Consider the following 12,250-nt stretch of genomic DNA (forward strand, 5'->3'; position numbering starts at 1 on the left):
CGCCAAAGAAAAACAATCACATGCACAAGACAATATTTATGTGGTTCGGCAATTTGCCTACATCTACAGAGTTGTAGGGATTTCACTATTATCAGGGAAAAATACAAAGTGCGGCAATACAGTTTTTTTTTTCTCACTCTCAAAAACGACAACAACAAACCCTAATCACCAAAACTGCGTTTTCTACATCCTGCGCACAAAATTCACAATGAGCTAAAAAAGGGGCCAAAATCTCCCATTAAAAACCATGCAACATTATTTGGGTAGAGCCAGGTTGTCAACCGGATCAAACATAACTAGGCTCCACAAAGCCCAACATGGTTTTCCCACTTTCTGCGCCTTTGGACCCTTGTCTTAGCATAGTTAAATTTTATGTTCTTGATGGTAAGAAGGGAGTTAGGCAGATCCTATTGGTGTGGACGAAAAGGACAGAAGGAGAAATGACATGCTGAGTCTTTTGGGCTGTCTGGAGTTAGGAAGACAATCTACACCCACAAAAAGGTAATAACCCAAAGTAGACATATCCTCTAGAGAGGCTTCATTTCAATTCCAAAATGTAAAACAGAAGTAGTCTTAGCCAGCCAATCTGCAACCACAGTTAGTTTATGGCATTGGATGATGTAACTTGAATTAAACTAGGGAACGTAAGATATACAAAATATCCTTCTCTATGTGGTAATATATATCCTTATGTTTTGATAAACAAAATGCATTATCAGGAAAAATGAAAACTAGAGATATATATCCTTTACGTAGGACAAAGCTTTAAATTCTAAAAGATTGAGCTACCATTCTAACTCCACCTTAAAAATTAAAAAGCTCTCTTTCACTTTCTTAAATGCATCAACTTTTCCTTGCGATAAATTTACTCTAAATGATGAAAATCTACTTTCAAACATTTAACGTTTTCAATTCCAATTTCTTTCATATATGGAAAATTTTGTTTAATTTCCCATTTAAAACAATAATGAATAAAAGGGTAGCAATTATAATCACAATGAAACACTAACCTGCATTGCTCAATCAAAACATTGCCTCCCAAAAATAGTCATTGGCGCTTTCCATTTAATTTTTTTTTTTTTTATCAATTCTGCCCTACTTTCTGATGGTCATGGAGTATCCAAGAAACTAAGGTCGTCTGCATATTTCACAGGACAAATGTGAGAATTACTCTCTATACTATAAATTTGATTAAATTAATCTTTTTAGACTTCTTACTCATATGTGTATCCAACTATGATCTCGAGTTTTCATTACTTGAACCTTGAAAAGCAAAACAAAATCCAGAAAATATACATTTTCACCTCCAATTTCTTTCATATATGGTAAATTCTGTTTAATTTCTCATCACATTTAAAACAATAATGAATAAAAGGATGGCAATCAGAATCACATTGAAACACTGACTTGCATTGTTCAATCAAAACATTGCCACCCAGAAATAGTCATTGGCGGCGACGCTAGGGGTGTGCAGAAAACCCACCGACCCACCAAACCCGACCCGACCCACCCATATTTAATATATATTTAATAATTTTTTTTTATTTTATATATATATATATATATAGACATACTTATTATTTATTTAGAATTATTTATAAATCTATATAAGAATCCTTAAATTTATAATAGCATATTTCTCTAAATTAGTTGCTTATTTTTAATATGATTATTTCTTGCTCCAATATCAATCTATTATATAATCTGACATACTAAATTGTAATAATAATAATAATATGCTTATTCATAATATATATATATATATATTATAATAGTTACAAAGATGATTATTATATTATTTAAAAATATATATATATATATATATATATATATAAAATTGTGGCAGCCAGCCTAAGAGTCAAGTATGTTTGAAGTTGTTTAGCTTAAAAAAAAAAAAAAAAAAAGTATATTTGAAGTTTGAATTAGAGTTCACGTGGGGTGTCAGAACCCACACAAAAGCATTAAACAAGAGCCACACAAAGATCTAAAAGTCACACAAAAGCATTAAACAAGAGCCACACACACACGCATCTAAAACAGAGGGCACAAGAAGAAAGAGGTTCGGTCAAAACTGAAGAAGACGGAGAAGAAGAAGAAGAAGAAGAAGAAGAAGATGAAGAAGAAAAAAGAGAAGCAGCTGGTTAAAATAGAAGGAGGAAGGCTGGGGAATGGCCGACGACATGGGAAAACAACCGGTGAGGACGGCATCGTGAGCTTTCTGCTACTAATTTTTTCCATTTTCTTCAAGTTTCTAGTACCGCCCGGTTTTCATTTTTCGGCCGAGATGTCCGATATTTGGCGGTACATCCGGTATAGTCCGGTAAGGACCGGTATTTTAAGCGGTACGAATCATGGGTATTCCTGTACCGGTTCACCTGCCGGTACGATAAATTCCGGCTGTACCGGCCGGTACGGTACGGAATTAACTCCACTGCCCTATACTATAAATTTAATTAAATAAATCTATTTGTCATCAAGAGCCCCCTTTGGCCTTGTGATTTTTTTCAAGAAAAATGAAAATAATAATAAAAAAATATTGACCTTTGCCTTTATTTTTTAAAGAAAATTGCATTTTAAAACTAGGGAATATCTGCATCCTCAAATTGTGAGCCATGGGGGAGTGGGTGTTTTTTAAAATTGCCGCTTTTAAAGAAAATTGTTTTTTCGTACTACAGATTTTCACAGCAACAACACTTATGACAGATTTTACCAAACCCTCAATTAAGATTTTAAAAATCACGCTTTCAAAACCAAATGGACACCAATCATGAAGCATTTGGGTAAAAGAAAAATCTTACCGAGTGGTGAAATTAACCTTGCATACACTGGATCTACATCAGTCAAATAAACATCATTTAACAAATGTTCAAGCGATTTTTTCTTATTTTCTTACTAAGATATAATATATACTAATAATATTATTATATATTTTAAAATATATATAATATACACTAATAATAATATATTTAATAAATTTAATAATAATAAAAATTTGTCAAATCCATGGATTCAACCCGACCCATGTGGGTGGGGTTGGATTGAGTTGGACTTATGTGATGAGTTGGGTTGGGTTGAATTTTTTTTGACCCACCATGGTGGATTAGGTCAAAAGATCCCCTCAACCCGACCCAACCCGACCCTTGCACACCTCTAACTGGCGCTTTCCATTCTAAATTTTCTTTTATCAGTTCAACCTTACTTTCCAACATCCACGGAGTTTTCAAGAAACTAAGGTCGTCTACATATTTGACAAGGCAAATGTCAGAATTACTCTCAATACTATAAATTTGATTAAATGAATTTGTTTATACTCTTTAGTCACGTGTATTCAACACTAATCTCATCTAAGAGATTTCATTAATTGAATCTTGAAAAGCAGAAAAAATCTTGAAAATGTTTAACGTTTTCAATTCCAATTTCTTCATATATGGTAAATTCTGTTTGATTTCCCATTTAACACAATAATGAATAAAAGGATGGCAATCAGAATCACAGTGAAACACTGACCTGCATTTCTCAATCTAAACATTGCCACCCACAAATAGTCACTGGCACTTTCCATTCTCAATTTTTTTATCATATCTGCACTACTTCCAACAGCCAGAGTTTTCAAGAAACTAAGGTCGTCTGCATATTTCACAAGGCAAATGTGAGAACTACTCTCTATACAATAAATTTGATTGATGAATCTGTTTGGACTCCTTAGTAATGAGTATTCAACACTAATTTCATCTAAGAGATTTCATTACTTGAATCTTGAAAAGCAAAAAACATTCTAAAAACGTTTAACGTTTTCAATTCCAATTTCTTTCATATATGGTAATTCTATTTAATTTCCCATTTAAAACAATAATGAATAAAAGGATGGCAACCAGAATCACAGTGAAACATTGACCTGCATTGCTCAATCTAAATATTCCTCTCACAAATTGTTATTGGCGCGTTCCTTTCTCAATATTTTTTTAATCAATTCTGCCCTACTGTCCAACAGCCACAGAGTTTTCAAGAAATTAAGGTCGTCTGCATATTTCATAGAGCAAATGTAAGAATTATGCCCTATACTATAAATTTAATTAAATAAATCTATTTGTCATCAAGAGCCCCCTTTGGCCTTGTGATTTTTTTCAAGAAAAAGGAAAATAATAATAAAAAAATATTGACCTTTGGCTTTTCTTTTTTTTTTAAAGAAAATTGCATTTTAAAACTAGGGAATATCTGCATCCTCAAATTGTGAGCCATGGGGGAGTGGGTGCTTTTTAAAATTGCCACTTTTAAAGAAAATTGTTTTTTCGTACTACAGATTTTCACAGCAACAACACTTGTGAAATCATGCGTCCTCAATTAAGATTTTAAAAATCATGCTTTCAAAACCAAATGGACACCAATCATGAAGCATATGGGTAAAAGAAAAATCTTACCGAGTGGTGAAATTAACCTTGCACACACTGTATCTACATCAGTCAAATAAACATCATTTAACAAATGTTCAAGCGATTTTTTCTTATTTTCTTATTAAGCAAATCATTAAATCATACGGGCACTTAACTGGTTCACTAGAACAGGTAGCAGTGCATGAATTTTGAGTTGCGTACTTTTCCATTTTCACTTTAAAAGCATTTGTCTAACAAAGAACAGGTAACTGAGCATGAATCCTGTCATACTTTTGGCAGCTTCTTCACATAAATCAAGATAGAAATGTTCTTCTCCATTCACCATCGATGGACAACTTCAGGAGCCCAACATTGTAAAAAAGCGAATCAGACAAAGAATTAACAAGAGTCAAAGAAATCGTTTATTATTAGTTGTATTTTTTCAATCATATATAATTAATAGACAATTTATAGAAAGAAAAAAAATTAAACGTCAATAAATAAAATTGAAAAGAATGCAAGTAAAATCAAGAGCGGGCCAAGTAAAACAAATACCTGATTGGCTTTATTTGATGTGTTGCGCTCGAAGATTTCTATAAAGGGGGCGTGAGCAATCTTGCGCCACTCTTTTCCCTTCTTCCTTTGCAATCGTTTCGTCAACGAAGGACATGTAATGATCTTTATGTGAGAGATTGTGGCAGGCAGCCCTTCTGGCATGTGCTTGAGCTTCGGGCAGTTTTCCATGGACAAATATTGAAGAGAGGTAAGGTGTTGAAACCCACTGTTGTCCAACTTTCTCAAATTTCCAAATCCAGTGATGTAAAGATGTGTAACAGTTGTGGGCAGTAAAACCTGCTCCGGAAAGGACTCCGCATCCCAGCAATCAGGATCTTCATTTATGAATCCTAATCTTTTAAGAGACTGCAGTCTTTGCAAGCCCCACTCCATTCTATTGCAAATTAGTTTTTTGCAGTCGCAGATTCCTAAAGAAATTAGATTGGATGGCAGACCACCTTCCGGAAAAGACTCAATTTGTGGACAATTAATGATTTCCAAAAATTGAAGAGTCGGGAGAAACATGTGCATGTTTGCTGGGAGTGAATTGAGAAGAGAGCAATTACTGACTTCTAATTCTGAGAGATTGGGGGCCGACAATCCTCCACTGGGAAAAGCTACAAAATGAGGGCAATTTTTGATTTTCAACTGTAGGAGTTCAGTTAGCTGATGTCCCTCCGAAACTGAAAGAGACTCCATGTTGCTACACCTTTCGATTATGAGATAACGAAGCTTCGGGAAGATGTCCAAGGGAAATGACTTCAGAGGATTACAGCTATATTCTATAACCAGTCCCACAAGGGAAGAATAGCAGGGGTACATCGGGAATTCCAATTCCTTACAATCATAGATAGAAAGATATTTTAGTGTAGTGGGACTGGATAGACCCCCACGAGGAAGAGACTTGAGCACAGGAAATTCATAGATAAATAACTTTTCAACACAGTGGTTGTGGTCCATCACTCCCTCTGGCAGAGACACCAGGTTTTCGAATCCCATTACTGTGAGGTCGTGCAACGTGGGTGGCAATTTTTTCAACAACGCATCATTACAATTCCTTACTACTAATTTACGAATAAAAGGAGCAGTAGGGAGAGAAGTCTCAAGCTGTTCACATTCCTCAATCCCAAGTTCGGTTAAAGAAGGAAGGTGCTTGGGCAAGCTTCCACTTAGTTTTGGACATTTTTCAAGATAAAGCTCTTGGAGACTCGGAAAAGCTCCTTCATCTTTGCCTTCTCTGTGATAAGGAGACCATTCCTCCCACTTCGACATTGCCTTAAATCTCAATATTTTCAGTGATTGAAATGGCGTAACAGTATAAGAACCGCTACCATAAAAGTCAGCACCCACGGTAACAACTTCATCAAACCCAAAAACGAAGAGATCAAGAAGAGAGGGGAGTTGTCCAAGTGATGGCAAACTAGAGCAATTTCTACAAGAGTTCAGATGAACAACTGTTATATTTGAAAATGAACTATCTCCAACCCAATTTGGAAAGCTTGTGTCATTGTAATTCTTGATAACAAGCTTTGTTAAGCTCGTATGAGGCTGCAGATTGTTGAGTACTTCTCCTTCACTTCGAGAAATAATGTCATTGGCAGCATCCCACTCCAATGTTAGCTCCTTAAGGTGCTCCTTATCCTTCAACTTTGCTTCCAAAGCATTAGTTGAGTTTATCACATTCTGGAGATTCGATATCACAATGACTCCCCGAAGATTTGAAAGTTTTCCTAACTCTTCAATTCGGAATCCAATGTCCTTGCCGACAACAAATTTGGACAAAGTCTGAAGACATTGTAATTGACCCACATGTATTGGCATATTTTTAATGCTAGTTCCACTATTATGAAGATGGCGCAAATTAATGAGATTTCTCATATTTTTTGGCAAGTCAACTAGAAGTTTGCATCCTGATAAATTCAACGTTTGTAAGTTGAGCAACATACAGGTAGACTTAGGCAATTTCTCAATCCTAGTAAAAGAGACATCTAAATAGCGTAGATGTTTGAATTTTCCAATTGACTCTGGCAACTCTATATTACAATAATGTGAAAGAGAAAGCACACGTAAGAATCTTAGTTTCAATAATAGATCTTGTGGTACTCTCTTTGTTAAGTAGAACTCCACCTTATTCTCATTGTCTTCTTTCATTCCTAACGAAATGAAGGTGCGTAAATTTTTAGCTTTGCACAAATCATTAAACTTCTCCAAGGTGTCATATCTGGTTCTTAAGTAGGATAAATGACGAGTTTTATCTATAATGTTGTTTGTGTTATCCCCTTCCAATCTGAAACAAAATTTGCCAGATACAGATGTAGCTAAATCATGGACTAGGTCATGCATTAGAAAGCACAATTTGCTTCCATTTGATCGTTGTAAAAGTGACCTCGATACTAAATCAAGGAAGTACTTAGCACCTATAACTTCCATTTCTTCATTTGAGTTGTGTTGTTGCAAGAAGCCCTCTCCCATCCACAACTGAACAAGCTCTTCCTTTTTGAATAGATAATCCTTTGGAAAGATCGAACAATATGCAAAACATCGCTTTAAATGTGAGGGTAGGTAATAGTAACTTATTCTTAAAGCTGGAAGAATATTACCCCCATTCTTAGGCAGACTCCAAATTTCGCTTTTCAAAATTTCATTCCATTCCTCTACATCTAATTTAGAGTGCAATAGACAACCGAGTGCTTTTGCTGCCAATGGCAGACCGTCACACTTCTCAATGATTTCTTTACCAATTCTTTTTAATTCAGGATATGCGTTAGATTTTCCATTTTCAAAGGCATGATTTGCAAATAATAGCCAACAATCTTCTTCTGATAATTTATTAAGATTAAAAATTTGAATAGGGCGCATGATCAATGCAACACTTTCGTTGCGTGTTGTCACAATAATTCTGCTTCCCGATGTTCCATATTTAAAGGGAATACTCAAGAGAGCCCAATCGTCATAATTTTCATTCCACACATCATCAAGAATCAGTAAACATTTCTTTCCCATCAAATAATTCTTCAATTCAGTTTGGATCTTATTGAAGTCAGTGTGATCATGTTTTTGTCGACTGACAGCCTCAAGAATTTTTTTAGTTATCTTAGGAACGTCAAATTCTTCTGAAACACAAACCCATTCTTTAAGGCTGAAATGTTCTATGATTTTTTGGTTGTTGTAGATTTTCCGAGCAAGGGTTGTCTTTCCAACCCCACCCATGCCCACAATGGGAATCACACCAGCTGAGTGGTTGTTGCTTGCTACATCGTTTGAGAGCAGCAAGTTGACTATTGCCTTTTCATCATCATCCCTACCGTAAATTATAGTCTCTGGATCTACCAGAGAAGTTGTGGGCACTCTTTGGGAAGATTTCCCTTCAACACCTTCTCTCAGACCTATAGCTTTTATTTGTGAAGCTAGATATTCCAGCTTATCTACGACTTCTTGTATCTTTGATTCTAGTTTTCTCCCAAACTGATCAAATGAAGTAGAGATGAAGTTACGTACCTTACTCGTACAGCTTACAAAAACAGCTTCCACCTGGCACCGCAAAGCTTCAGTAGCGATCTCATCCAAAAGGTCCTCTGCGTGATAGACAGCATCCTTAAGCTCATCAACCCAGTCTTTGACATTTGTGTCTGTGATTTCCCTTTCCTCTGCGTCATTGAGCACTTTGCTGAGGGTAAGACACGATGTCTTCAGCTTTGTTAGTAGTGTATCAGAGACTTTTCTTCCCCGGATGAACTTCACGACCTCCTGAGATGCCAAGTCCAGTAACAGTTCAACGGATTCAGACAGTAATGCTTCTCCTACTATGGTAGCCATGTTTTTCTTTTTTGCAATGGAAAGAAATTGACAAAGTGAGTAACTCCAGGAAACTAAAAGAGATTGGTTTTTGCTTGTGGTGTGAAAGCCTGTGCAGCTCTTAGTTCTTATAACACATTTAGAATATATTTGGTTGGGGTAAATACAGGGAAGATGGAAGGAAGCTATGAATGAAGAAATGAAGTCATTTAAAAAGAACTCAACTTGGAAAGTTGTTGAGCCTTAAGGAAAGAAACCTATTGGCTGTAGGTGGGTTTTCACAGTCAAATTCAATGCAGATGGAACCATTGAACGATTCAAAACTAGACTAGTTGCCAAGGGGTACACTCGAACTTGGAATTGACTACATGGAGACATTCGCACCAGTAGCAAAAATCAATATTGTCCGTATTCTTATATCCTTGGCGGTGAATCTTGACCGGCCATTGCACCAATTTGATGTGAAGAATGCTTGTTTGGTTGAGAGGAGGAGGGGGAGAGAAAAGTAGTGGGGCCCACAAGTTTTCTCTCCTCCCCCTTCAAAATACAATCTCTCTAAATTGGAGTGAAAAGTTAGAAAAATATTTGGACAAAACTGCCCTCACCTCTTTTAACGTTTCTGGCTTCTTCTTTTTTTTTGTTTTTTTGAAACTCTGGCTTTTTGTTTTGGTTTTTTTTTTTTTCCTTTTCTTTTCTTTTTTCTTTCTTTAATTTTGTAAGATGGTAGGTTCTTCTTCTTTTCCTTCTTCTGTTTTCTTAATTTTTATTTTTATTATTTTTTTAAGAAAACATTTTTGGATGATTTCTTATACTATTTTTTGAAATGTCCACTTTCATCTATACACAATTTTTTTTAAAAGTATAATGTATTACTTTTTGTTTTATTTAAGAGGGACATGATGATAAATTTATACAAACTTTATTTTCAACCAAACCAAAAAGTTTTCCATCCCTCCACTTTTCCACCCTCTCAACCAAACACAAATGAGAAAAACTAAAAACTTTTCTATCCTCCCACTTTTCCATCCTCCCTCTATTTTCTATCCTCTCACTTTTCCATCATCCCAACCAAATAGACCCTTAAGTAGATGCAGTTCTAGTCATTAGATTTGGTATTAGCATTCATAGTTGCACATGGGACCACCTTACCGCATGGTTGACTTGACCCCACATTGCCAATAATTCAACAATTGTTGGGTGCATCATAGCACCGTGGGTCCAGCACACACTTGATAAAACACCTTATTAAAGAGATAGTTGGACAAGCCACAAAAGTCAACCTTTTTTCTTCTTGGGCAGTGACTTAGGCATGTTGGACACACTAAGGAGAAAAAGAAGAAAAGAAATGGGTTGATGCATTAAGGCTATTCGGCCTAAGGGAGAGCTGAAGAAAAAGAAATTGGTTGAACCAAAAGTCAAGCCTTGTGTGCTTGCATTTATTGTGAATTGATGAAAGGAAGAAAAGAGGAGAAAGATGAAGAAATAAAAGGAAGGCCATTCAGCCATTTGATGAAGAAGGGAAAAAGAAGAGAAATCCCCGTGAGTGAGACTAAGAACAATGCAGTCTTGAAGAACTGTGTGAGTGAAAGCAAGCAAAAGAGAAGAGAAAAATAGAGTGAGTAAGAGAAAACTGTGAAAGATACACAAGGAGGAAGAGAGCAGTGAGTGAAAAGAAAAAGAAAGTTTTTTTTGCTCAAGTTATATCTCCAAGTGTTGTAATCTCTATTTAATATAGTGAAATTATTCGAAGTTTGTCCCGTGGTTTTTCCCTTCAATGAGAAAGAGTTTCCACGTAAATCTTTATGTTCTTATGTGGTTGTGTTTTCGCTGTGCTTGCTAAAATTTATTCACAGTTATATAGAATTGTTGCCAACAAAAATGTCTTTATTACTTTAACTCTACAGGGAATGCTTTTTGACAAAATGTAATTTTTTTTTTACCCCACATTGTTAATAATTCAATAATGTGAAAGCCCCAGCCATGCTTTCTTGTTAAACTAAAAAAAAAAAAAACAAACAAACAAACAGTGGGTTCCAGAAGTGGGAAGGAGGATATATAGATTGTTTTGCTCTCTAAATCAATAATGCTTCAATGATTGAGAGTAGTTTAAACCAAATCCGCATTTTTTTTTACTGGGGTAAGCTTTAGAGAAATTTGTGTTTGTTAGAAATACTGAATGATTGTATTGTATTTTTCAAGTAATAGAGTATACATGAGTGCCTTTATATAGGAGGCAGAGTGTGCAGTACAAGTAAACAAGGTGGGCCTAAAGCCCACATACCTTAATACACGTTAACAGCCCCCTTCAAACTCAAGGTGGATGTGAGACCAACTTGAGGTTGTCAACCAAAGTACAAAGGCATCCCTTAGGATGTGACTTGGTGAAGATATCTGCAAGTTGATCTTTAGAGGAGACTGAGATCAGCTTGAGAGCACCATGGACAAGATGATAATGGATAAAATGACAATCAATCTCGATATATTTAGTCCGTTCATGGAAGACATCATTGTGAGCAATATGAATGACACTCTGGTTGTCACAATAAAGAGGAGTAGCAAAGGATGTGGACACATCTAAGTATTTGAGAAGCCATCATAGCCAAAGGAGCTCAGATGTGGTATCAACAAAGGCACGATATTCTGCTTCAATATTAGAGTGGGCCACATGAGTTTGTTTCTTACTTCGCCAAGAAATCAGAGAAGAACTAAGAAGAAAGCAATAACCAGTGGTGGACTTGCAATCAATAGGATCTCCTGCCCAATCAGCAACAGAAAATGCACTGAGAACAAGAGGAGACTGAGCAGAGTAGAAAAGACTATGGAACAGAGTGCCCTTTAGGTATCAAAGAATGCACAAAACAGCAGCATAGTGAGTCGATAGTAGAACAGACAAATACTGGCTCACCTAGTGAACAATATAGGAAATGTCTAGACGAGTGACAGTACCAAGCGTCTGTAAAGAGAGTGATTAGACAATGGTTTCCCTCCTGAGGGAGTCAGATGTGCATTAACCTCAACTGGAGTGTCAACAATCTTGCTATCAGTGAGTCCAGCTCAAGACAAAAGTTCAGAGGCATACTTAGCTTGAGTAATATAAAATCTATCTATAGAATGAGTGATTTCAAGACCCAAGAAGTAGCTAAGATATCCAAGATTTTTCATCTCAAACTGCTGATTGAGAAAATCCTTAAGTTCTTGAATGTCACTAAAGTCATCACCAGTTATGATCATATCATCCACATACAAGAGAAGTAAAATAGTGCCTTTGTCAGGGCAACAAAGAAATAATGCAAAATCATAATGACTAGCCATGTAACCCAAGTGAGAGATGGTAGAGCTGAATTTGGCAAACCAAGTTTTTCATTGAAACTCGATTTTTAGAAAATTGAGTTTAAAATAAGGGCATTTTGCTTGAAAGTTTTGGCGAAAGGAGCAAATGCCCATTTTGGCCCTATAATCAAGGATGTGTTTCCAGCTTGTAACATGTTTAAAAAATGAAAAAAAAATATATATATATATATATATATATA

General features: G+C 35.8%; 2 protein-coding genes across 7 annotated transcripts; both read right to left on the reverse strand.

The window, feature by feature from the left end:
• Nucleotides 1-1,009: 1,009 nt before the first annotated feature.
• Nucleotides 1,010-9,111, reverse strand: LOC112001107 (putative disease resistance protein At3g14460). Of its 6 annotated transcripts, XM_065775732.1 has the most exons (6): nucleotides 4,926-9,111; nucleotides 4,547-4,726; nucleotides 4,419-4,451; nucleotides 3,896-4,020; nucleotides 3,508-3,627; nucleotides 1,010-1,138 (listed from the first exon to the last, which is right to left on the reverse strand). In XM_065775732.1, the coding sequence occupies exons 1-2, from the start codon at nucleotides 8,739-8,741 to the stop codon at nucleotides 4,685-4,687; spliced, it is 3,858 nt and encodes a 1,285-aa protein (XP_065631804.1). In that variant the 5' UTR covers nucleotides 8,742-9,111; the 3' UTR covers nucleotides 1,010-1,138; nucleotides 3,508-3,627; nucleotides 3,896-4,020; nucleotides 4,419-4,451; nucleotides 4,547-4,684. The 6 variants fall into 6 exon arrangements, with proteins under 6 accessions (XP_065631804.1, XP_065631808.1, XP_065631806.1 ...); XM_065775736.1 differs by lacking the exon at nucleotides 3,896-4,020 and having other exon boundaries at nucleotides 4,419-4,445; XM_065775734.1 differs by having other exon boundaries at nucleotides 3,508-4,020; nucleotides 4,419-4,445.
• A 2,202-nt stretch (nucleotides 9,112-11,313) lies between these two features.
• On the reverse strand, nucleotides 11,314-12,032 carry LOC136068497 (uncharacterized mitochondrial protein AtMg00810-like). The gene is made up of 3 exons (XM_065775701.1): nucleotides 11,800-12,032; nucleotides 11,667-11,757; nucleotides 11,314-11,553 (listed from the first exon to the last, which is right to left on the reverse strand). The coding sequence occupies exons 1-3, from the start codon at nucleotides 12,030-12,032 to the stop codon at nucleotides 11,314-11,316; spliced, it is 564 nt and encodes a 187-aa protein (XP_065631773.1).
• Nucleotides 12,033-12,250: the final 218 nt, after the last annotated feature.

This window comes from Quercus suber, unplaced genomic scaffold (assembly GCF_002906115.3).
Source record: "Quercus suber isolate HL8 unplaced genomic scaffold, Cork oak 2.0 scaffold_118, whole genome shotgun sequence".
Taxonomy (NCBI): domain Eukaryota; kingdom Viridiplantae; phylum Streptophyta; class Magnoliopsida; order Fagales; family Fagaceae; genus Quercus; species Quercus suber.

What these genes read in the sequence shown, in the direction of transcription:
- LOC112001107 (XM_065775735.1), bottom strand. Translation starts at nt 8,741, where the DNA reads ATGGCTACCATAGTAGGAGAAGCATTACTGTCTGAATCCGTTGAACTG. An exon ending in CATCAAATAAAGCCAATCAG is followed by an intron (nt 4,727 to 4,925) that starts GTATTTGTTTTA and finishes GGGCTCCTGAAG; the next exon opens with TTGTCCATCGATGGTGAATG.
- LOC136068497 (XM_065775701.1), bottom strand. Translation starts at nt 12,032, where the DNA reads ATGGCTAGTCATTATGATTTTGCATTATTTCTTTGTTGCCCTGACAAA. An exon ending in TTTTATATTACTCAAGCTAA is followed by an intron (nt 11,758 to 11,799) that starts GTATGCCTCTGA and finishes ACTCACTGATAG; the next exon opens with CAAGATTGTTGACACTCCAG. An exon ending in ACTCTCTTTACAGACGCTTG is followed by an intron (nt 11,554 to 11,666) that starts GTACTGTCACTC and finishes TGATACCTAAAG; the next exon opens with GGCACTCTGTTCCATAGTCT.